Source organism: Colletotrichum karsti (genome assembly GCF_011947395.1).
Source record: "Colletotrichum karsti strain CkLH20 chromosome Unknown Scaffold51, whole genome shotgun sequence".
NCBI lineage: Eukaryota > Fungi > Ascomycota > Sordariomycetes > Glomerellales > Glomerellaceae > Colletotrichum > Colletotrichum karsti.
The window spans coordinates 245,142-269,337 of record NW_024065951.1 but is presented as its reverse complement, the minus strand read 5'-3'; the positions used below and the strand labels follow the sequence as shown (position 1 = coordinate 269,337).

Below are 24,196 nucleotides of genomic sequence, written 5' to 3'. Positions count from 1 at the left end.
CCATAGCGCGCGAAAGCTTGGCCGAACGGTAGGATCCGTGGTTCACCTGAAATGTTTCTCTATCCCGATGCCTCGTCGCCGGCGCGCGTTCGCTAGCTAAGTCGGGGTCGGGGGTGGTGGTGGTCTCAGTCCGTCCATATCTTTGGTAGGCCCGCCCAGTGTTTTCTTTGAGTCGTATATCAGATATCACATCTCATAATCTCACTTGATCAGAATTCCCGACGGATTGGTGTGTGTGTTTTTCATCATCTTTCCTTGGTTTTTTCTGGTTCGGAGGGAGACGAGAGACGCTGACTACCTACCTAGGCAGCTCTGTTCTTTTTCCGTCAGATGACAGGTTTCTGCCCACACGCCCCATCCTGCGATGGAGACCTGGCCCCCCTTTCCCAACCCTGTTGACACTTGGGGGCCGAGAGAGATCGGTGTCTCTCGACTACATTCGCCGTTCTTGGGGGATGTTTGAGGTCGGCGGTTTATTGAGAGACGGCGGCGTCATTCACTGCCTCAGCAGACGGACGTTGGGGACGCAGGCCCAAGTTAGAAAGTATCTGGGTCCCCTGGTGAGAGTTTGATAAGTGCATTTTTTTCAAATCTTGTCATGCTGTGATGATCTTCGGACCGGCATCACACCGCTGGGGAAACAGAAAACATGGGTTCGAGGCGAGTCTTGCAGTACGTCAGTTAAGTCATCTTGGCTCGAATTCCAAGCCGCTGGGACGGAACATATGCAAAGCAGCTTTGGAAATAGATTTGCAGAGAAGACGTCAGAAACGATGACCCGCCCCAACACCTAGAAGTCTCAAGTTTTTGTTGTGCTCGTCGGCAAGCCATCAGTCGACGAGCCCATATGTTTCTTGAGTTGGTCACTCACCGCTTCCTGGGCAGTTCGCATTGGTAGTCACAAAACAATAGCGTGAGACAAACGATACGTGGAGAGTTGGCGCGCGTGATGGCGGCCTTCGCCACTTCGTGACCGCGGCGGCGTACTAACGCCGAGTCATCCAAGAAGCTCAGCCGCGATGTTTCTTGGTTGTGCGTTGACCAGAATTGCCCGGGCACATTTGTTCTGTCACGCTTCTGGCGCGATCAATCACCCGCCGCTGCCCTCTGCGGCTCTCAGAAGGGCGTAGAGATGCTTCACGTTTTGGAAGACCCGAGTGGGGGATGTAGATCGGTCAGCACAAGCTGGAGGTATTCCTTTACTATTGTTTTTTTCGATCCCCGCCGACACCAAATGTATATGCAGTTTCTGAAGACGCTCGAACATCAAAAAATCCCACACCGACACTCCGCTTTCGCCCTTCTCGCCCTTTCACTACCAGTAATTAGGCCTCAGGCCGGCGAAGCCCGCCAGGGCGTTGGCGTCCGTCAACGGGTCGTCTCTCTTCCTCTGGCCGGACAGCTACGTGATCGGTTAGCGACGAATTCATAAAATCGTGGGTGAGAAGGGGAAGGAATCATACCTCGAGCTGAACACTCCTGTGAAGGTGCACGAGCCAGTCGACGTAGCTCTGGGCCTCGTTGTTCCTGTCCTCGACCAGCATGCGCGCGAACTCGTACTCGGCGCCGTCGATGCCCTGTCTCGCGAGCTGGATGCCCAAGCCCTTGGAGCCGCGCATCGTCTTGAGGAACTCGACGATGTTGCGGACCTGGGCGTTCAGATGCGTCTGGAGCAGCGGCAGCGACGAGGTGTAGGCGTCGAGGCTCTGCAGGGTGGTCTTGTCCTCGCCGAAGAGGTCGGCGATGAGGTTCGGCGACGTCTGCGCGTGGAACCAGAGCAGGCACTGCTGGCCGTTGTCGACGAGGTAGACGCCGCCGGGCTCCACGCGGGAGAAGGACGTCCGGATCGCGGGGGGCACCTTCAGGTGGCCCGACTCGTCGGGGAAGCCGTCTTCGGGGGCGAGGTTGTGGAGGGGAATCATGCGGGGGTACAGGTACAGGCTGAGCTCCATGGCGCCCATGGAGCGGATCATGCGCATCTCGTGTACTCTGCGGTCGGAGCTCTCGTTGCCGCCCTTGAAGGCGCGGCACTTGATGAGGCCGAGCATGTACATGGACAACTCCTTAAGCCTCTCTGGCATGACCAGCTGGCCATCTGGTTGGGCTGCGGTAAGGAAGTTCTTGCGGTAGCAAGAGAGGATGTCGATTGTCCTCTCGGTGAGGTGGTTACGGACATCCTTCAGACTCGCCGAGGTCGTGGCCAGTTTTGTGCTTGCCTCCTTGGCAAGGATGGCAACCACGGCATCTTGGTCAGTGAACTTGACGGAGTCTCGCGGGTTGTCGCAGACACTCGCGATGATGTTGGAGCAGCGTACCCTGCGCTGGCCGGATGCTGTGGTGTAGAGCAGCGCAGACTGGAAGTGCGCATCGAGCTTCGAGTCGAGCTTGCCGTCGTAGGAAAATGTGACGCCCATGGCCTTGTCGGCATCGATGACACCGATTTCGAGGTCGGCGCCAAATGTGTGGTGAATGAAATTGCCGTGGTAGCCGTTGATCTGCAGTCCGTTTGAGCAGCGCACCTTCATCAGTGCCTGGAAGCCGGTTTGGCGCGTTACTGCGTGCTTGATCTCCATTGACAACTTGGTGTTATCGCGAGCGCCGATGAAGTTCGGGTAGTAGAAAGTTTCACCGCCTGTTGAGGCGGCGACGTGACCAACGGTTGCGATGTCGAGGTACCCACCAGACGGGGAAGCCAGGAAGAAGTCGGCGCCGATGCCGCTGGCGACCATCTTCTCTGCGACCTTCTTCCACGCCGGATGCTCGGTGGAGAATAGCTTCTTGTCGATCTCACCGCCGGGGTGCTTCCCGTCGTCTCTCAAGAACAGGCGGCCCGGGCCCCATGTGGGAAGTGCAGCAAGAGAGCAAACGATCTTTCCTCCCGTCTTCTCCAAGGCAGCGACAGCCGAGTTAAGGGTGGCGAGCAATGCAGGTTCAGGGTTCTTGATGTTGGAGAACATGGTGGGCAGCATGGTGAGCAAGGACATGATAACATCCCTAAGCCTGTTAGTCACACGCAACGATATACGAAATTCGTTGGCCTTACTTGGATTCATAGGGGTCAACGAAGAGGCCGTCGCTCAGGGGAACAAAGGGGTCCTCGAGATCCGGCATGATCATCATTTGAGCTTGGTCCAGAGAAGGCTACGTCTGTCAGTCACTGACCTTTGGACCGAGAATGAGCAAAGAGCAACTTACGTTGACATTGTAGAAGTGAATATCCTTGTCGTACGTCACGAATCCGACCTTTGAGCCCTCGGGGATTATGCGCTTGGGTTCGCCATTCTCATCACGCTCGGCGTCCTCGCCACCGTACAGCGCGGCAAGAATACCTTCGCAGAAGGACTCGATAAAACCCTTGTTGAAGGACTCCTGGGTGACATCAATCACAAACAGCCAGCGCAGGCCTGTAGGCTCCTTGGTCCAGTACTCCTTTGGCACAACGAACTCGACCGTGCCCCTCGTAAGCTCAGGTCGTTGATCGCGATCTACTCTTACGCCCTGGGGAGTGAGGGCAGAGAAGTATTCGGAGGGCGTCTCGTTGGGATATGTGCAGAGGTTGCAGACAAACTTGTTGCCGCCAGATCGGAACATCATGAATGGGTTGATGTAAGCTCTGCATCGGCGACACCTCGGGGGACCAGCATCACCAAAGTCGAGCACAGGAATTTCGAGCTCGCCGGGCTGCAGGGGTGCCAACGGTTGCAGTAGCAATCCCATCGGCAGACCGGTCAGAGCGAGGCCTTCGGCATTCGCGGGAATGCTGTTCAACGTCAAGCGCGCATATTTGGGCGAGGCATTGCCTTGGTCGTACGCAACGTAGGAAACCGTAGCTGGGGGCGGCAGGTGTTTCTCAAAGGTAGGGTACACATTCGAGAAGTAGTGTTGTTGGAGGGAATCGCGGGAAACGGGAACACTCGGGAGGTCGTCGAGGGAGAGCTTCTGGTGGCCGCCGGTTTGGACCACGGCGGGCGGTCCCGCGGCATCGGCGCCGTTCCGCGTCGCAAATTCGGCCTGGGATGCGGGGTTCGCGGGCGAGAAGGTCTGGCCAGCAGCAGCCGGGAACTGGTTCATCGCCGGGGTGATCTGGGGGTTGAAGTACTGAGCCTGGGACGGGTCGGCATTGAGGAAGCTAGTAGCGGGGGTGCCGGCGGGAGGGATTCCGTTGAAGGCTTGCGAGGAGCCCGTCGCCTCGACCTGGTGATACGCGTGGCGATCCTTCTTCTTCTTCCTGAGGGTGCTGTGACCATCCCCGAGAGACATGCCGCCCATTTGTGCCGCTAGGTTCTCCTGGGATTGGAAGCCCGGGCTCTGCGCATACGGTTGACCTTGAGGAGCACCATAGGGAGAGCCCTGAGGAGGCGCGGAGCCGGCCATGGGTGGTTGGCCGCCATAGTATTGTTGTCCCGGGGGAGGGGCTCCGTATGCAGCTCCCTGCTGGTATTGAGGCTGCCCCGCGATGGGAGGGGAGAACTGGGGAGGTGCGGGCTGCGTCGATCGGTTGGGGTTCGAGGGATCCTGCTCTCCCTGGCCCAGGTGGTGAAATTGGCTGAAGTCGGACATGTTTGCAAGCCGTGTGTGGTGGTGTTGGTGGGCTGCTTGGATCGGTCTCGATGCTCGATGTCGATGCTCGGGGTTCGAATTAATTGCGGGTAGCTACCAATGGGTTGGGACGGAAGCTGGAGCTGTTGTACGCCGTGAAATTCAAGAGTCGAGATGGACAGGGAATTCGGAGGGTATCGAAAAGTGCGCACGCATCTAAGAGTGCGCCATTCTCCAGCAAAAGTGTCGAGAGTTGCTGTCGTCGTTCAAGGACCAGCCAACTTGTCCAAAAGAGAGGTGACAGCTCGAATAGTGTCCCCTTTCGATCAGCACACGGGTCGACCACGAATCGACAGGGATCTTGACCAAATTGACACGATAACTTTCCGACGCGTTTTTCCATACCGATGTCCACTAAGGTCCATCCACCCGACGGTACCTTGCGGGGCCGTTTACTGAAGCTCCAGCACGTTGCACCGCTGTGGTCTGCCCCGCTTCATGCAGCTCGACGGAGCTAGCCCGGGGTGGGCCTCGGAACAACCAAGCTCCGCTCCGCCTTCATCGAAGAAACCGGGATCCACAATGACGGACCTCTCCCGTCGATGCATTGAAGCTGCCGCTGGTCCCTGCCATTTGCTCTCCTGTCGTGAGTACGTACCTCTCCTACCCTGCAGCATCGCACTGGTGGTACCTGAACAGCCGGGCTGCCTTGGATTCCTTTACGCGACACTGAATCCTCCATTCTCGAAGCCCAAGAGTCGATTTGACGACACGACCACCGTTCCTGCTTGTCGCGCCAGCGTCATGTTTATTGCGTCGACCATCAAATCTCGAATCGACATCCACTAGATTTGATTTGGAGTGAAAAGTCCGGACGATGCATCGCGACTCTCTGCCTTAGACAGCAACCATGTTTACCTTCTGCCCGCTGCAGGGCGCTCTGTCTGAGTCGTCGGCGTCGCAGTCGATCCTAGAACTCGATGGAGGCGTCAAGATTCTCATTGATCTTGGCTGGGACGAATCTTTCGACGTTGAAAAGCTGCAGGAGCTTGAGAAGTACTCCTCCTCTGCCCGCCCGCCGCGTCTTCAAAACTAATTCAATCGCAGACAGATCCCGACGCTGTCCCTCATTCTCCTGACCCATGCCACGACGTCGCACTTGGCTGCGTTCGCGCACTGCTGCAAGAACTTCCCGCTATTTACGAGAATCCCGGTTTATGCGACGCGACCCGTCATTGATCTAGGTCGTACCCTGACCCAAGACCTCTATGCCTCGACCCCTCTCGCCGCCACAAAGATCCCCCACGGCTCTCTTAGCGAGGCTGCCTACTCCTACTCTCAGCAGCCGACCGCCGACAATGACTTCCTCCTGCAAGCTCCGACCCCCGAAGAGATCACTCGATACTTCTCCTTGATTCAACCACTCAAGTACTCGCAACCCCACGAACCACTTCCTTCTCCCTTCTCCCCGCCTCTCAATGGTCTCATGATCACGGCATACAACGCAGGCCACAGTCTAGGAGGAACGATATGGCACATCCAGCATGGCCTGGAATCGATTGTCTATGCTGTGGACTGGAATCAGGCAAGGGAGAATGTGTATGCCGGAGCTGCTTGGTTGGGCGGAGCTGGAGGCGGCGGTGCTGAAGTTATCGAGCAACTGCGAAAGCCGACTGCCCTGGTATGCAGCAGTCGCGGCGCGGAAAAGGTGGCACAGGCGGGCGGCCGCGCGAAGCGTGACGAACAGCTCGTAGACATGATCAAGCTCTGTGTCAGCAGGGGAGGTACTTGTCTCATTCCCGTGGACTCGAGTGCTCGAGTTTTGGAGATTGCTTACCTCCTCGAGCACGCATGGCGCGTTGACTCCGAGGCTGAGGACAGCAGCCTCAAATCGGCCAAATTGTACCTCGCTGGACGGAACATGTCGAGCACATTACGATATGCGCGAAGCATGCTGGAGTGGATGGACGACAACATTGTCCGAGAATTCGAGTCGGTTGCGGACGGTCAACGTAAAGCGAATGGCGCGGATGGCAAGAGCAAGGAGGCTGTGCCCTTTGATTTCAGGTATCTGAAACTAGTCGAGCGCCGGGCGCAAATCGAGAAGCTGCTCTCTGGCGGCGGCGGCAACGTTCAGGCAGAAGGAAGGGTCATTCTGGCTAGCGATGACACTTTGGAATGGGGTTTCTCGAAAGATTTAATACAGGGCTTGGCGAAGGATTCAAGGAACTTGGTCATCCTCACAGACAAGCCGCCTAAGTCTCGCGCGGAACGGCCATCTATTGCGAGAACGCTCTGGGACTGGTGGTCGGAACGCCGAGATGGTGTCACGGTTGAGCAGTCCCACAGCGGCGACAGCATTGAGCTTGTATACGGCGGCGGTCGGGAACTCGAAATTCAAGAGGCTAAGCGCCAGGCGCTTGAAGGAGACGAACTTACCATCTACCAACAATGGCTCGCAACACAACGCCAGCTCCAGGCGACTCAGCAAGGGGCCGGCGGAGCCTCATTACAAGCAACAGCGGACGCTGCCGACGATGTCTCATCGGAATCTTCCTCTGACTCGGGCGAGTCCGACAATGAGCAACAGGGAAAGGCTCTCAACATTTCAACGACCATGGGTCAGGCGACGCGTAAGAAGGTGGTTCTGACGGACGAGGATCTGGGCATCAATATTCTGACGAAGAAGCGCGGCGCATACGACTTTGACGTGAGAGGCAAGAAAGGCCGCGAACGTTCGTTTCCTTTGGTCATGCGCCGCAGACGCGATGACCAGTTTGGAGACGTGATCCGGCCTGAGGATTATCTCAGAGCCGAGGAAAAGGAAGAGGATGTACCGGATGCCGATGTACGGGGAGACCACGACGAGGACCGCCTAGGAAAGAAGCGCAAGTGGGAAGACGCAAATTCCAAGGGAGCGAACAAGCGCCAGAACGCAAGGAACGGCGACGATCAAGACGCGGCGGCCTCGGAAGGCCATGTCGCTGACGAGTTCGATGACGTGGAGGATACCGTCGAGGAGGAGATCCAAGGGCCGTCCAAACTGATCATGACGACGGAGAAGGTTATGGTCAACATGCGCATCGCCTACGTCGACTTCAGCGGACTGCACGACAAGAGGAGTTTGAACATGCTGATACCACTGATCCAGCCTAGAAAGCTGATCCTGGTCGGCGGCACAACGGAGGAGACGACGGCCCTCGCTGCAGACTGCAAAAAGGCCCTCGCCGCTCAGATCGGAGCTTCGGAGGAGAGCGTCGTCGACGTCTACACCCCGTCGATGGGCACCTGGGTCGACGCCAGCGTCGACACGAATGCCTGGGTCGTCAAGCTCACAGACAGCCTCGTCAAGAAGCTCAAGTGGCAGAACGTCCGCGGCCTCAGCGTCGTCACCATCACGGGCCAGCTCGTGGCGGAAGCCCTCGCCAAGGAGAAGGACGACGGGGCCAACAAGCGGCAGAAGACGGACGACGCCGACGCGCCCCAGGAGGAGGACGATGCCGACGTCGAGATCGTGCCGGCGCTGGACCTCCTCCCGATGAACATGACGTCGGCGGTACGCTCCGTCGCGCAGCCGCTGCACGTCGGCGACCTCAGGCTCACGGACTTGAGGAGGGCGATGCAGTCGGCCGGGTACACGGCCGAGTTCAGGGGCGAGGGTACGCTGGTCATCAACGGCGCGGTGGCGGTCAAGAAGACGAGCACCGGCAAGGTGGAGGTGGAGAGCGTGGGTATCGCGGACGCGGCGACCATGATGCAGCACCGGAGCACCTTCTACGAGGTCAAGAGGATGATTTACGACGGCCTTGCCGTGGTTGCCGGGGCCTAGGGGCGGGGAATGGGCATGTGCGGTTTGGCTCCGAAGTTGGAGGTGTCGAGATGTAGTTTGTAAGATGGCATTATTTTATAGGTTTATCGGCCGGAATAGATGGACCTCTAGATTCGGTCTTGATCTTGATTTTGATTTGTGAACGGGCTGCAGGTGACTGAACTTGATACTGGTGTCGTGAGCTATGTACTTACCCTCGCTCTAAGTAATCCCAGCATCTAGTCACCGAGTCGGATCAACCGATCACGCTCATTATTCTAGCTCTGTTCCTAGCTTTTGTTGTTATTACCCAAGCCTCGCGCGGAATAATATCGAAACTACTGTTGAATTATCCCAAAGTTCTCTTCCAACCCGGTTTTGGCTGCTATCAACCCCTCGTACCAGTGGCTATTACACTCCTTTTTCAATTCACAGGATCTCCACCAGGACATAGGACAGAACATGACTTGCTGGTGCCGGAAGTATGGATTGAGCGCTTGGTATCACTATAACTTGTGTCGTCCGTCCTCTGCTGGGATTTAGATGAGTTTGTGGTCAGCTTTAATAAGCCGTTCTTTTGTAGTTCTGGTCATGGTGGTCGATTTGCTGAGATTAAGACCACAAGGGGAAGGCAAGCAGATACCTTTCTACGACGAGGGCTGTGAGGTGTGGTAGGCAGTACGAATAGAATAACGATAGTCGCTCATTCCGATGTTCCCTCCCATAACTCGACTCGAAGAGGAGCTTCGAAGGCAACTTCCCACGCCATCTCCCCGACGCCGTCGTGAGTAAACGTAGTCGCTGAATCAGATCCTCGACGTGGACACCATTCCTTCACCAGCCACCACGGAGCTTCGAACCAGAGAAGGATGTCTATTCTCATCACCAGCCAAACAAACAATATCATACAAACCCCATCAAAGCACGAAAACGCCGCCCAATGCCGATACCACTCATCCCTCAACGCGATCAAGAATCCCTCCTCTCGATCCCGACCATCTCATACCCTCCTTCCCCGTCCCTCCCCCTCCCCCTCCCTCTACCCCTCCCGAACCCGACGCCTCCCTCCTCCTCGTCCCCGACGGCACCACCGTTCTGCGCCTCCGCATTCCCGGCAGCAGCGGCCGCCGCGGCGTTCCCGCCGTGGCCCCCGAACGATATCGGCCTCAGCTCGCGGTACTGCGACCCCCAGATCGCGAGCGCCACGCACACGGCCGCGCTGGTGGCCATGGCGCCCCACCACATCATGTTCCGCGGCACGCGGCCCGTGTAGAGCGAGGTGACGACGAGGTGGATCCCGTGCATCGTGAGGGCGAAGTCGGGGACGAGCTTGGAGCGGCCTATAAGGATGATGATCGCGACGGCCCTGTGGTCGTGTCTGCGTCAGCCGTTGTTCGTGTCTTTCTCTCTCTCTCTAACACATCCAACCCGAAGCACTCACTCCCACGAACCAGGAGAACAAGAACAAGAAGAGAAGAAAAACTCACATGCAAAGCCCCCCATCGAGAACCCAGACGAAAGCACCCAGCCATCCCTGCGTCGTGTCCCCGCGGACGCCCTCCCACCCGAACACCAGCTCCATGCTGAAACCCGTGCCGGCCACGAGCGCCGTGAAGAGCATGAGCACCAGCGCCGCGGCGTAGTAGAGACCCTGCAGCGCGGCGATTTGCGAGGCGATCCGGAGGGGGGGCAGGTCGGCGAGGGCGCCCGGCCGGGGCGGCTTGCGACGGCGGGGCATCGTCGTCGTCGTCGTCCTAGTTCAAGCGGTGGTGTCCTGTCGTTGCGCGGAAGCACCGAGGTCGGATTTTGTGTTGTGTTTGGGGAAGCTAGGTGGTGGTGCGAGCGATATTCTTCGGGCTCGTTGTGCGAATCGTGGGTGTGTTGTTTCTGTAGTTTCCCTTTTCCAGACAGGGAGTAGAAGGCAGAGAGTAAGGTAAGGTGGACGGACGGGACCGGGGGATTAAGATGCGGATGCGCCAGTCCGAATCTCGCTACCGGCCGTCGCAAATGCACCTCAAGCTGCGTGTGCTCGTGCCTTCAAATAACGGCAATAACCGAACCCGGTCTCTTAACAACTGCCTTAAAAAAACAAAAAATCCCTTTTCTCTAAGAATTTCAAGAGTAAGAAAAGTAAGCAAAGTTGTCGTCGCAGTGTTGACCTGTGTAGTAGGTAGGAGGATCAAAAAAGCAGATCGTCAGGTCCAAGGCCAGATATTTTGCGCCACACCCGGGGGAGGGAAGCTAGGTACCTTAGGTAAGGTATTGGCAACCGTAGCCGTAGCAGCAGCAATTAAAGAAACAAGAGAGAGAGCTCCTGCCACGTCAAGGCGGAGCCACAGCGAGAAAAAATGACGCTATGTCCGCATGAGGCAAGGCTGAGGCTGAAAAAAAGGGCGCGCGAATGCAACGGGAACCCCTGCCCGCGCTACCTATGCCGTCTAACTGAGAGCAAGCGCTTCTTCACCGCCCGAGGAAATTCTGCCCCCCTCCGTCGCTTTCTTTCGCACCAGCAGCGTCATCTACCTTACCTCAAGCTAGATACCAGTCCCCGTTCCGTCGCCACCAAAGTCGAGTAAAACGAAAAACACCTGACATCGAAATTTCCTCCAACACCGCTTCTCGAATCCGAAAGCCACCTCTCTCACCCCGTTCCACCGAACAAGAGAGACAAAACACACACGATGGGCTTCTTCTCCGCGAAATCAGACGAGGACCGCCGCGCCGAGGAAGTCCGCTCCGGCGCCGTCGCCCCGAAGCGCAACGAGCGCCGCAAGTGCTGGGACGCCCGCGACGCCTACTTCGGCTGCCTCGACCGCAACAACATCGTCGACGCCCTCAAGGACGACCGCCAGGCCCGCAAGGCCTGCGGCGCCGAGAATACGGATTTCGAGAGGGACTGCGCCGCCGCATGGGTACGTTCGAGATTGATGGTTGTGGTTCTTCTTTGTCGTTGTTGTTGTTTGGAAAAACGATCGAACAACACGACGAGGAGTGAATCAATTGAAAAGACAACCAAAAAGAGACCCGAATGACTAACACCGACGCAACGCAGGTGAAATACTTCAAGCAGTGGCGCGTCGCGGACATCCAGAAGAAGGAGCGCATAGCCCAGCTCGAGGCCGAGAACGCCGTCAAGATGGACGTGACCACATCCTTCACCGACGCCTCCAGCGTACCAAAGGGCACGAGCAAGATGGACCTGCAGGACATGCTGGCGTCGAAACGAAAGTAAAAGACGCGGACGGCAGACCACCACAACGACCCAGGCAATTTGAACTTGATACCATATCCCATGTAACAACACAATATAGACCACACCCGGGTCGGGGGACACGTTTGTAATTTTATGTACGAATATTCATGAGCAACACACAAAAGCCGTCGACCTGGACACATACCCCACGCTGGGCTGTATCTAGACACCGGGCACGAAGACGAATGAGAACCAACTCTTCTACTTTGCTACCTGGGCGAAACCAACCCGGTGACATGGGAGGAAAGCGCCTCTGAATAACCCTTTAGTTGACTAGTCTTTCCCTTCCCATGAGCTCCATCATCCCTTGTCCACCTCGGGTCGTCACTGACAATGATTTTTACGTGATGACCTTTATGTATCTGTATGAGAAACAAAGAAACAACTGATAAAGAAAAGTAAGAAAAAAAAGAAGCATGCTCAATGCAATGGTGGTATCATCCATGTGAGAAAACACTAGTAAAAAGCTCTGTGGCTCGTCTCGGCTCTCTGTTGCCTCTGGTCGCTGTGAGACCTCCTTGAACGAGCTTGCAGAATTGTCATAGACCCCGTTGATGCAATTGTGATTTTGTTGATCCCTCCGCTGCTTCAGCTGCTTCGTTCCCTGTTTTCGAATCCTCCTCCTTCGTAACGACACGTATTCCCCTGTTCTTCTTCCGTAGCAAGGTTGCGCCCTACGCAAGCCCCACACGGAATTGGCTCTCCCCAGCAGCCTCCTTGGGAAGCGGCGGCAGGTCCTTGTTGAGCGACTCCTTGCTGATTCGGGCGTTCAGCCGGAGCGAGTCTTCTCGACTCATCGTGGAGCCATTGCCGTTGGGCAGCGCTCCGTAACCGCTGTCCTGGCTCTCGGGCTTGAGGTGGTGGCCCTTGGGCGGCGTCGGCGGCGCGTAGTCGCGGAGGCCGGCGAACCTGCGTTCCATGCTCGTCTTGGCTGGGGTTGCCGGTCGGTAGTCGTCGCCATCCCGGCTACGGCCACCTAGAGACGAGGCCTCTCCCGCCTCTTCCACCACCGGCAGAATAGGGGCTCCCTGGCCGCCAGACTCGCGGCGCTCTCCAGTCTTGGTGCTTAACACCACTTCAGGCACGGCTGCCTCCGAAGCCCCGTGTCTCTCCGTCCTTCGAGCCTCCCGGTTGGCTCGCTCAACAGTTTCCCGGGCTTCCGGCGATGTCGCGCCATCGGGTGGGGTCGGAGGCGGTTGGTAGTTCGGCATCGGCGGGATGTTAGCCGTCGTGGATCGGCGGCGCAGGCTCGAGCTCCAGCTAGCAACGCGTTGTCGCTCTGCGGCCGCTGCGGCCTCGGCTTGCTCCTGATCCTTCCGCTGCGCCTCCCTTCGCGCTTCTTCTGGCGACATCGTGATGCCTTCAACGAAGTTGTAGAATCGGTCACCATACTGTTCGGGCGGTAGAGCCGAAATCTGCTTCCTGTCGCTGGTGAGACCCTTCCAGAAGTGTTCAATCTTTTTGATCATTCCGTACTATGACAAATTAGCAATGGATCAGCGGATGGTCACGCTCGACTTACGTGGGTCAGGCAGTCAATGACGCCGAGGTAGTAGATCTCGTCGGCAGGCGAGTTGTCCTCGTGGGTTGCCTGGAAACCGCCGTCGTCCTGGTTGAAGATGTACCCCGAACGGCTGTGTCCCTCGTCGAGCTCGTTCGGCATTTGTGTTGCCGTCTCGCCCATGGGAATGGGTCGTTCGTGTCGAATCATTTGCCTCAGTTCCCTGGCCTTGCGAGCGTTCTCGAGCTTGGATGGAGTTCGCAGAAGCACCGAGGGAGGCTCGCCGTCTTCCGGCGAGTTGCCACTACCCGGGTTGAAGACCTGGAGGGTCTTACCACGGAGGTTCTCCTCGTTGCCGCGGCTAAGGTCATGGATACCAATCAGAAGAGAGTAGTCCATAATCTGGAGTTTCTTCATCAGCACCACATCCCTCTGCAGCTGCTCCAGGAACAGCTTCTTCTTCTGGATGCCCAGCTCAAGATGCCGCTGCCTTCGCAGCCAGTTCAGGTCCTTCAACGTCGCTCTCGGGTTCTTATCCAGGTCGTCTTCCTTATAGTCGCGACCAATCGTAGATCCCTTCAAGTCGAACGTGGTGTGGATGTCGCGGTGCGGAGGGAAGAGGTTGTTCATGACGACAAAGTGAATCTTCTTTCCGTACGGCATCTTGACCCTGTGAAGACCGTAGAATTGTGACAGCAAAGTGTTCGGGTTCTCGGTGACGTGATGGTAGTAGTCCTTGAGGATCTTGCGCAGGAACTTGTGCTCGGCGTGGTGGATCGTCTTGATGATGTACTTGTAGTCTCTGGAGAAGTAGAAGAAGCTGCCGCTCTTTCCAGGAGACCCGAGCTCCGACAGAATGTACTTGCCCGTCAACGACATCAGGTAGTCGGCGGGATCCAGGCGGAACAAATTGCGCAGATGTCGGAATACCCACGGCGCGTAATCCTTAAATTTGAAATCGTACTTCGCCGAGGGAACCAACTCGTTGCCAGCACTGCGATGGTTAGCATATCTCGGCGCACTGCTCGAAGGATGTGACTTACATGTCGAAAGTCGACTTTTGCTTCGCGTCAAAATCAGCATCCGTCAGAGGCCGGTCTAGCTTTGCATTGGTTCGAGACACGGAAACGCGGATACCCGTCAGCATATTGTAGGCAGTAACCCAATTTGCGTGATGTTCGTCCACTTTCGTTCCGACCACTACCCTGTCGTCATCCTCCTCTTCCTTCCTCTTCCTCTTGCTCGCACGTTTTTGCCGATAATGTTCGGCCCAGCGGAGGGCATCGTCGTCGGGAACGACCTCATCGCGAGGCGCGTCGGATTGCATCGAGCGAGTGTCTCTCCGCACCAGATTGAGCGACGCCCTACGCACTCTTTGCGTGGTACTCGTGTGTGATGTGGGGGAGAATCGACCGCTCGAGAAGGCGGCATCAGAGCCATCCTTGGAACCGCGATTGGACTGGGAGCCCGGCACTTCGAGGGTATGGCGATGCTTGAGGCCGCCGTTTGGCGGTTGCAGCCCCGTCGACGTGGATGCATTGGGCGTCGCACCAGCGGATTGGTACAGCGGCGGAGAAGAGAATCGCTGCGGCGATTGAGGGTTGTTATTGGGGTTGGGAGACAGCGACGTGGTGCTGACGGCGGGTACCGGGGTCGTCGAGCCATTCGCGTTGCTCTGGGATGGGATCGGAGGAGGTGCATAGTTGGGCGAGCTGGTTCCATTGGTCTTTATTGTGTGATCGATCGAACCGGCTGCGGGCGACGCGATTGAGGGGGGCGTGAGGTACGCATCCGGACTCGAGTTGTCTGTCTCGGAGGCAGGTTTCCTTATCACCCTGATTGGGGGCGGCGGCGCCGTACGGTCGGGCATGGCGACGGTTCCTCCATTTTGCAGCGGGTGCTTGTGGTTGATGTAGTCTGCGTGGTTGTTTTGATAATCGTGTCGGGAGTCGGCGTCGTGATAATCAAAGTCTTGGCCTCCTCCGGCCCCTGCCGAGCCGTTGGGCAACGAGCTCATGCTAGTCGGTCTCGTCCCATTCATCTGTGTGGGTATGGAATCAGAGACGTCGGAGGCGTGTGTTGACGATGAGGTGGAGCTTTCGTCGAAGCTATCATGGAGGTTGTTTGAGCGCGACGGACGAAGCGGCAGGGAGTGTGTTAGCCCATTAATTGGGTGGTGCTTGTGACCGGAGAGGTCGAGCGTGTTGTTTGGGTCGAGATCCAAAAAGTCCGAGTTGGGCGAGTAGATGGGGGAGTTCTCGCGGGTTAGATACGTGGGCATGGTCGGTCGGCCGGGGTTCGAGACGCTCGGGAGGACAAACAACGGAGGGAGAGTAGGAGTGGATGTGACGGGGGTCGACCGCTACGGCTATTCTGGGCGATGTCGTTTTTGGTGTCTGTCCCCGGTCCGTCGTCGGGAGTGGAGGAGGTGAGGAGAGGTGTGTGATGAATGTTGATCGTTTCTATGGCTTCGTTCGGTTTGGTCGACACAAGTAAGAAAAAAACGCTGAGCGAGGCCCTCAGCACATGCTTCGAAGACTGAAAAACGAAGGGAATAATAAGACAGGAAAGGCGGCCGTTCGGTTCGTTTCGTTCGTTCGTCTGGGTATCTTTGTCGCTAGGAGCAGATTGGGGTGGTCGAATGAGCCCGTCCTGTGCTGGTCGACTACTTTTCGATTGCGAGAGGCTAGAGCCAAAGGGAGAGATAGAGTAGAGGGCGGGAGATTAGAGATGGGGATGCAGATGGAGATGGAGGAGAGGATCGTCGAAAGGTGCTCCTGACTGCGTCGCCTTGTTGGTCGTGGTCGGGATAGACTGGGCGGCGATGGCAGCGGGAGCAATGGTAAAGTCGGAGCGGATTGAAAGTCGAGACGGAGGGAAGTAATTCAATGGATCGGGCATGTCTCTGCGGCGACGTGACGCATGGCTCCTTTGACGCTGGCGAGAGGAGGAGTTGGTGGTAGGAGTGTTGGTGGTGGTTGTGGTGGTGATGGTGGTGGTGGTGGACGACTGGCAAATGTGACGGGAGGGAAAAAGCTGGGGGAGAGAGGTTTTGACGATGAGGGCGCGTTGTTGCGTGGTTACGAGAGAAGACCGGGCCAAGGTACAGGGGCTGGGCACGCTGAGCGACAGGAACAGGACCCGGTGCGTCCACTGAGAAGTCGACGAGAGCCACTGAGAGCCACTGAAGGCCCGTCGTGGACACTGCCCTGAGCAGGGAACGACGGGACCCAGCCGGGCAATCTCAGGAGGGAGAGAAGTACGTACCCGGCACCTGGGTGCCTTACTCGGGAAGGAGACAGAAGACAGAAGGTGAAGAAGGTGCACCTGCCAGCAAGCAGCAACACGGTACACCAGCAATCAGCAGCAGAGGCAGGTGCCAGGCAAGAGCGACCAGGGCAGGCGCTGTGGCAGGGACGTGGAGGGCAGCTGCAAGATGAGTCTTGATAATCAGCCAAGGTACCCCCCCATATTAACGTCGCAGGGAGATACTTGTAGACCCGCAAAAACCAAATGAAGGGGCATATGGACGGTCGTGATTGGCCATAAACCCGGGTCAAATGGGGCTTGGCCGTCCACTGTCCCTTGGGTCTTTTTTGGGGGGCTGGAAATTGGAAATGAGCTCTTCCGTCTTCACCAGAGAAACCTCACTTCACCTTCCAAATCCCTCTCTCTCTCTCTGTGTCTGTTGCGTCGTCGACATTCCGGTCCGAGAACCAATACACGTATCCAGAGATGAAAAGGTCATCCGTCATTTGGGCTCCCGGGAGGCAAGCCAGCCGTCACCTAGCTTGCGATCTTCACACCAACCTCCGCCAACTCAGCTAAGCTCTTTCGCTAGTTGACTCCTATCGGCAAGGTAGAAAAAGACAAGAGACCTGCACCGGACCTGCCAAGTCCTATGTACAGAATACAAACCTCTCCCGAGTGTCAGTGTCGCTCACGTCGGCGACCAACAGATATTGCAGGTCCCGTGGCCACTCACTATTCGTACAGAGTCCCGCCCAGCCCAGGCCCCAAGACGCGGTCGACGCCGTGTTTCCGGTCGACTGGGTCAAATTCGGACAAGCCACCGCCATCGTCGACGGATAAAGAAGCCCTTTGGAACTCCCCCTTGACGCCCCTTGTCGAGGCCCTGCCTGACTTGATCTTGGGTCTTGAATCCTCAACATCGTCGTGGGGATGAACAAACCCACAATGGCAGTGTTATCAATGCCGTCCTCGTCACCCCGATTTATTATGTAAAAACTCGGTATTCAAAGACTTGCTGTCATCAGCTCAACCAGACGTTGAAGATCTGTATGTACGTACGCCGACCTCCACATAAGACGGACCACCCCGCGCGCCTCAAGGTACCTGCTCTGTACACTACGTATGTACATGCATATGCGGTTCCATTCTCATCGTCGTCCTAGTGTCGCTATTCATAGCATGTCTGCATACCGACCCCGGGTGCCATCGCTCACTCGACTGAGCCTCAGGAGACGCAGCTAATTAGCCAACGGCTACGACACTGTCTCCCGTCGCGCCCTTTTTTCCAATATCACAGAGTTGGCGGCCGCAGAGTGGCTTCATGTCTTGATGCTGGCGTGCCCGTTCCCTGCTTCGCTCAGCCAACTTGCGGCATCACTCTCACTCGCCGCACGTTATGCATATCTCATCTCATCTGCCTCACATAACAAACCAGCATGTTCATAATGAGATGAACCGTCCAGGCGCTTCTCTGCCTGAATCACAATCACAGGGGGGGAAAGCTCGAAAGGGAGCCGCAATCGAAGCCTCCCGCGGTCCGTACGGTATCTGTATGTACGTGTGACAATCACCCCTCGCCAAATCCCATCATGCCCGCACCTTAATATCAACGACCTGCATTCCACCCCCCTCAGAAGCCGGCCTCTTCGACCCCTGCGCAGCTGGAAACTCCTGCGGAGCGGGGGCCATCATTACAACACTACGGTAAGGTACGGAACGCTCTTGGTAACTGGGCCTCACAGTCTCTCCTCACTATCCCACCGCCCTTTGCTCGTCGCAGTCACTCCTGACTTCTGTACGCCAGCAATCAAAGAGTATACTGTACACACGAAAATGCGGGAGTGTATTCGTCAGTATCCGGTCTCAAAATAGTCGACAAGCCCCTACCAAGGCACATCAACCCACAAGCCAAATCAAATCCAGACCATCCTCAAAACACGGCCACTCAAACTTCTCCATCCCGAACAGAGCGATACCGTCCAATATTATTTCACATCAAATCTCAGATACAATCAGGTGTATCCGTAAGCCGCCATCGCTAGCGCAGCCGCGGGGCACGGGGAACCCGAGAGCCCCGTAGCCCGGCCGTTCGGTCGTCGTCCTTTTACCCTCCTTGCCTTGCATCGGGGGGGGCAGTGAACACACTCTCTCTCTGTCGTCCCTTCACCTGGATACACGTATCACGGTAGGTAGGGGAGACAGACGGACACACAGGCCAATGAGATCGTCATCCGAGCTGAATACAGCATCAACCCAGCACGCGCCTCACCAACACCCCGAAAACCCCTGAACCGAACCGGTCTCTAATTTCCATCCACAGCTTCCATCGTCCTCTTCTCGAAGAAAGCGAGGAGATACTTCTTGCGGATGACAAAAATGATAGCTCCATATTACCTACCGCGCCATCAGATCCAGTCGAGATGTGCCGTACAACCTAGCACGCCCTGCAACCGCTAAACACAACCACGCACTCGGTGATGAAAATACTCTAGTAAATGCCCGCCTCTGCGTGGTGACCACCAGGGCATCTATTAAGACAACTCGTCCTCATCATCAGTATCACACCTCTCCAAAGCGGCAGTCGAAATGGCCGCATCCCTCAGACCGCCAGAAAAAATAACGATGTACAAGTGGTACGGCGGTGATAAGCCCAACCAGAGCCGATCCGTGACGTCGCACCGCCGAATCGTCTAGCTCCATCCCGGCCACGCAACCACGCTTTTTTTTTTTTTACTCGGTGGTTTTCCCTGAATTCCTGGATCGTCAGAACATTTTGCTGCTTCCGCGACGCGGGAAGACCCCCAAACATGCAATGAGGTCATTGTCGTCCATCCTCATGAATCAGTCCTGGCATCCCAAGGTCCCTTCCCTTTTTGAACGTTGTTTTCCATTGGAAAGACCAGCAGTTCATTTTCTTATGGTACCATACTGCAAGCAAGCAGTCAAAACCGGTCTCCATTTCGCCTCCGTGCCATGCCATGCCACCTCATCGCCAACAGTCCATATGACGATGCCATCCATCTCCATCCAACGTCCCTAAACCAGCTTTCCAACCCCTCTAAAGCAATCTCTCACAACATGACGTGGAATGGTTACCGAACATCGCAAACCAACCCAACCCCCATGTCCACCCACCCGCACCCCCTTTCTTTCCACCATCCCGCGCCTGGGATGAACCCCCATCGCATCAACCCGCCAAGCGGGCTGCCGAGAGAAAAGACCGCCGCCGCCGCCGCCGCCCACCCTTCGCGGCGCGGCACGGAGGGGAGGGGATGGGATCATGGCTGGAGGCTAACTCCGTCCGCGGCCCAGTTCGCGCAGGCTTGGAAGAGAGGAAGAAAATCTCTGCAAGTGGTTGGTTTTTTTTCACTTCGTCGGAATATTCCCGATTTTTAATGGGAAGACTGAGTGACGCTTTACTGTCTCTCATGCGCCAAGGGAATCCTTACATGCGGAGGACCCGGGCACGCAGCCAGCCCTATCGAGTAATTTTCGAAGCGGTTCGTCTGCAGATCTTGGAGCTCTGGACTCCGGTCTGAATAAGCTCTGCTGGGCCAGAAGGATTGGAGCATTCTATGATGAGTGATGCTTCTGCACCGGACCAGCCATCGTCGAAGCTGACCACACGCACCAGTCCTCGTGGTACAGGTAAAGACTACAGATATCATGTCGTCTAGAACGATTTAAGCTTCTCTTTCTTCATTTCCCTTAATATTCCCTTCCTATTTGTCGTAGTTTTGATACCCATTCCCGGCGGTGTCCAATATCCTCGTTGTCGTTCTCGTGATCGCATTCAACATCACCCCATCACCTTCCCCGGTGTTACTGTCATAAGCAAGCACGAAAACAAACCATAATGGCAAATCACCTTGAAGTATGGACTTTCTTTACAGAGAACACGCCAAAGTCTTGAGAAATGAATCAAAAAGGCACCATCTCGCCCGATTAAGTCCGTTTAAAGTTGGGACGTCGTCTGTTGCAATGCGCCATCGTCTTCTCGGGTTTCATGCACTTACACAGGTACCAGCTAAAGAATCCTCCAAGCCCTCCTGTTACATAAACGAGGAAAACTCTCAATGCTGGGAAGTCGCCGGGTCATACTATCCAGTGCATATCTAGAACCAGCATCCAAACGCGCCTCTCGTCATGCATACAAGCAGGCTATCTCTCCTCAAGCTGCGTAAAAAAATAGAAGAAAACGCTATTAGCTACACAGACAAAACATTCTTAGACCTTAGACCTCGCCCGCTGCATAAGAAGCTCTCGGGACGACGTGCCCAATAAGCGCGGCCGGGACGGCTGCCATATCAGACGACGGCAACTCACGACCGAAAAGGGGGGGGGTTACCCAAGTTCAGGAGCGTTCTTCGCTTATGAGACGGAATGTGATCAGACTGGGACTCATGTTATACTGCATATAACACCCGAACTCAGTTGGTTTGGAGGGATAGGGTTCACCAGTGAAATCACGTCCATTGACTCTTTGGAATATCTGATACCATACTGCACATAACACTCAGATTGTTTCGATAAAGAGGAATAAGATGTACGAGTCAAATCACGCCCGTTAAGCCCTTCGAAAACTTAAATGGTAGCTGTTAGGCTGGATATCTTGAAGGAACGGCCAGTCATGCACGACATCGGGACTCTTAATGAGATAGCATGCTTCGGAGGAACACCGGCACATCGAATGTCTTGATTGCCCATATGGAACTCATGCGTAGGGGGTTGAGAAACTTACATAACTTCTCCTATAGCGTCTGCACGCTTCTACCGCTCTCTATAAGTGACGTCTCCCACAATGTCAACGGGGCGGAATCTTCATTGACGTTTTGTTAAAGAATTCGGTGATGTTCAGGGCATTCTTGGTCGTCCAGCCATCCGTCTCGCCATACACCGTGGGAGCTTTTTGTGTGAGCCATGTCTCCCACTCCAGTTGAGGGACAGAGGTACATGTCCATTGCGTGAACTACACATTTCTAAACGCGACCCGGTTGTCAATCCTATATATCGCGAGATAGTCTCAACTTGGCCTTCGCTCAGCCTCCACTCCAACAATTTGCAAGATATCATCAAGCAACCCTTAACCAGCTTCATAAGTAAGACTACGCCTCTCCACCTAGCTTGGCCATCAGATCTATTAGACCCTTCACGTATGAGAGAATGGAGACAAGGCACATGTACGACCAACCAACGGAACCACCATGTCTTTTTTCCAATGAAGTGATATCTATTGTGTCCATCTCCTCGGGATAAACACCAGGAGAGATAAAGGCAGTAAGAATACTCACTTACGTCGTAGCCGTAACTGTGCTGAACAACCGTCGGAGTTCCCATGCCACTCCTAATCCGAATAAACATACGAAAGCGACTCAGTTAAACAGAACAAAACCGATCATCACATCCACACATCGCTCGCAAGTCAGCTTCTAGGTACTAAAGACCACATGCTTCGTTCATCTCCGAACGCGCTTCACACACACCCATCCTCGACTTCATCCACACGAGGAGGAAAGCATATCACATCACCTTCCCGCATTGTTCTCAAATGTTCACAAGGCCAGGCGATCCCTCGGGATACACACAGGTAGTCTTCTCAGGATTCTTCTTAGCCTGGTAAAGGGAAATAGGTTTAGACATAAGACTTCGGAAACGGCACGGACAGCGACTTCAACATCACTAACTAGTGAGAAAAGGAATAACCGAGATAAAAATTACAGAAATAAGATGATGTGAACGACGAGCTGGTAGATCTGCTGAGATGAACGGGCAACTCGGCCGTTAGTTGGAAAGGACTGTTGTTGAATGAACCATAGCAAACGTTGAACCTCGCGACATTCCACTCCAAAACTATACAGAGCATCACACAAAACTTCAACCTGAAGAAGCTGAAAAACCTCGCGCAAACAAGCTCACAAATGCAACACTTGGATTCGGGATCTCGCTGGGAGCATCGTGAGTCGTGCCCGCCCCACAAGAGCGGCTTGCCGGCCTGCCTCCACCATCAACCAGCCTATCATCACCGGTCTATTAGTCTAGTTGGTTAGGACGTCGGATTCTGATTCACCATCAGTTCCTTCCGTAAGCCCAGGTTCGAATCCTGGATGGACCTTTCATTTTGCTCCCGTTCACTCTGATCAATTTTTCTTTTTTGAAGCATCTGCAAGCTCGACGATTGCAACATTGTTCTTTCTCACGCTGGGACATCTCATGAAGTAGGTCATTTTGTTATGTTCAAACAGGCCGTATCCGTCTCCCGGCTCAAATATTGAGTACATCGAAGCCAGCCCCTCATCACTTATACGAAAGCCTGGATGCCTGTGATGGCACGGCCGATAATGAGACCTGTTCAACGTCAGCACCAAACCCTCAACGCAGCCACCTCTCTCGTATAACTTACTATGGATATCACTCTGTCCCTCGTAGGTCTGCGTCACGAAAAGGTTCGCCACGTGCCGCCCGATGCCGTACTCGTCGCTGACGGCGTTCCCGCCAAAGATCTCCTGCAGCACGCGCGCGTTCTGCAGCGCGCGGTCGCAGTTCTGGCGCTTGACCATGCTGATCATCTCGGGCGTGGCCTTGCCCTCGTCCTTGAGGCGGCCGACCTGGATGGCGGCGACGGTGCCGTAGGCGGCGTCCGTGGCGGCGTCGGCGAGCTTCTTCTGCACGAGCTGGTACTTGGCGATGGGGTTGTTCTTGAACTGCCTGCGCTCGAGGGCGTAGGCGCGGGCGCGGGCGACGCAGTCCTCGAGGGCGCCGATGACGCCGAGGGAGATGCCGTAGCGGGCGCTGTTGAGGCAGGAGAAGGGCCCGCGCAGGCCCTCGACGGAGGGGAACATGTTGGCCGCGGGGACGGGGCAGTCGTCGAGCTGGATCATGCCGGTGATGGAGGCGCGCAGGCCGTTCTTGTTCTTGATGGCCGGGGTCTCGAGGGTTCCGGGCGGGCACTGGGAGCGCTCGACGAGGAAGCCGCGGATCTTGCCCGTCTCCTGGAGCTTGGCCCAGACCATCAGCACGTCGGCGATGGGGGAGTTTGTGATCCACGTCTTGGCGCCGGAGAGGGAGTAGTAGCCCTTCTTGGTCGGGTGGGGTTTGGCCGTCGTTTCCATGGAGCCCGGGTCGCTACCGTGGTTCGGCTCCGTCAGGCCGAAGGCGCCGAGGAGCTTGCCCTGGGCCATCTGGGGTAGGTATTTCTCCTTTTGCTCCTCCGTGCCGAACTCTGCGATGCCGCCCATGACCAAGGAAGACTGGACGGACATGCCGGAGCGGTAGCCGCTGTCTACCCTCTCGACGGCCTTCGTGATGAGGCCTCCGGCGACGGTGGAGATGCCCGCGCAGCCGTACCCTTCGATCGTCGCTCCGAGAAGACCAAGCTCACCCATTTCTTCGAGGATCTTCTTGTCGTAGTTCTCGTCCCTGTAGGCCTCTGCACATGATTAGAGCTGTCTATTGGGATGGCATCTTGCGAACTTACGGAGCACGCGCGGGAGCATGCGCTCCTGGCAGTACCGCTCGGCGGTCTCTGAAATGGCGAGCTCCTCCTCGGTCAAGAGGTTCTTGGAGTTCAGGGGGTCCTCCCAGTCAAAGACCGGGCCGCTGGACGACGAGGCGAAAGACCTCGCTGCGGGAACGGCGCGCCTGGCGACGCATTGCCTTGCGCAAGTCCTCAGGGCGGGGCGATACATTTTGAGAATATGCCGATTGACTCGTTCTCAGGGTGGTTTGGGCGGAAATAATGAAGGCATCATGATGGGAGTGTTGCCGTCCAAGTGCCGACCCCGAAGCGCACCCCGCCGGTAAGCGTCCCGAGTAGCATCCGAGGCACAATCTCGATGCTGTCTCA

The 24,196-nt window shown here is 56.1% G+C and overlaps 6 protein-coding genes across 6 annotated transcripts; 2 read left to right on the top strand and 4 right to left on the bottom strand.

Annotated features, from left to right (window-relative positions):
- Positions 1-1,315: 1,315 nt before the first annotated feature.
- CkaCkLH20_11831 (Sec23/Sec24 trunk domain-containing protein) lies at positions 1,316-4,560 on the bottom strand (the record flags this gene model as incomplete). The annotated part of the gene is made up of 4 exons (XM_038894545.1): positions 1,316-1,402; positions 1,464-2,994; positions 3,044-3,141; positions 3,196-4,560. The coding sequence occupies 4 exons, from the start codon at positions 4,558-4,560 to the stop codon at positions 1,316-1,318; spliced, it is 3,081 nt and encodes a 1,026-aa protein (XP_038740190.1).
- An 889-nt stretch (positions 4,561-5,449) lies between these two features.
- Positions 5,450-8,368, top strand: CkaCkLH20_11830 (cleavage and polyadenylylation specificity; the record flags this gene model as incomplete). The annotated part of the gene is made up of 2 exons (XM_038894544.1): positions 5,450-5,595; positions 5,647-8,368. 2 exons carry the CDS (start codon positions 5,450-5,452, stop codon positions 8,366-8,368), a joined length of 2,868 nt encoding a protein of 955 aa, XP_038740189.1.
- Positions 8,369-9,316: 948 nt separating this feature from the next.
- Positions 9,317-10,085, bottom strand: CkaCkLH20_11829 (uncharacterized protein; the record flags this gene model as incomplete). Its single annotated transcript, XM_038894543.1, has 2 exons — positions 9,317-9,713; positions 9,835-10,085. The coding sequence occupies 2 exons, from the start codon at positions 10,083-10,085 to the stop codon at positions 9,317-9,319; spliced, it is 648 nt and encodes a 215-aa protein (XP_038740188.1).
- A 943-nt stretch (positions 10,086-11,028) lies between these two features.
- CkaCkLH20_11828 (uncharacterized protein) lies at positions 11,029-11,579 on the top strand (the record flags this gene model as incomplete). The annotated part of the gene is made up of 2 exons (XM_038894542.1): positions 11,029-11,259; positions 11,400-11,579. 2 exons carry the CDS (start codon positions 11,029-11,031, stop codon positions 11,577-11,579), a joined length of 411 nt encoding a protein of 136 aa, XP_038740187.1.
- A 695-nt stretch (positions 11,580-12,274) lies between these two features.
- CkaCkLH20_11827 (phosphatidylinositol-4-phosphate 5-Kinase) lies at positions 12,275-15,382 on the bottom strand (the record flags this gene model as incomplete). Its single annotated transcript, XM_038894541.1, has 3 exons — positions 12,275-13,075; positions 13,123-14,095; positions 14,145-15,382. 3 exons carry the CDS (start codon positions 15,380-15,382, stop codon positions 12,275-12,277), a joined length of 3,012 nt encoding a protein of 1,003 aa, XP_038740186.1.
- Positions 15,383-22,651: 7,269 nt separating this feature from the next.
- On the bottom strand, positions 22,652-24,038 carry CkaCkLH20_11826 (uncharacterized protein; the record flags this gene model as incomplete). Its single annotated transcript, XM_038894540.1, has 3 exons — positions 22,652-22,698; positions 22,754-23,779; positions 23,828-24,038. The coding sequence occupies 3 exons, from the start codon at positions 24,036-24,038 to the stop codon at positions 22,652-22,654; spliced, it is 1,284 nt and encodes a 427-aa protein (XP_038740185.1).
- Between the last annotated feature and the right edge of the window lie 158 nt (positions 24,039-24,196).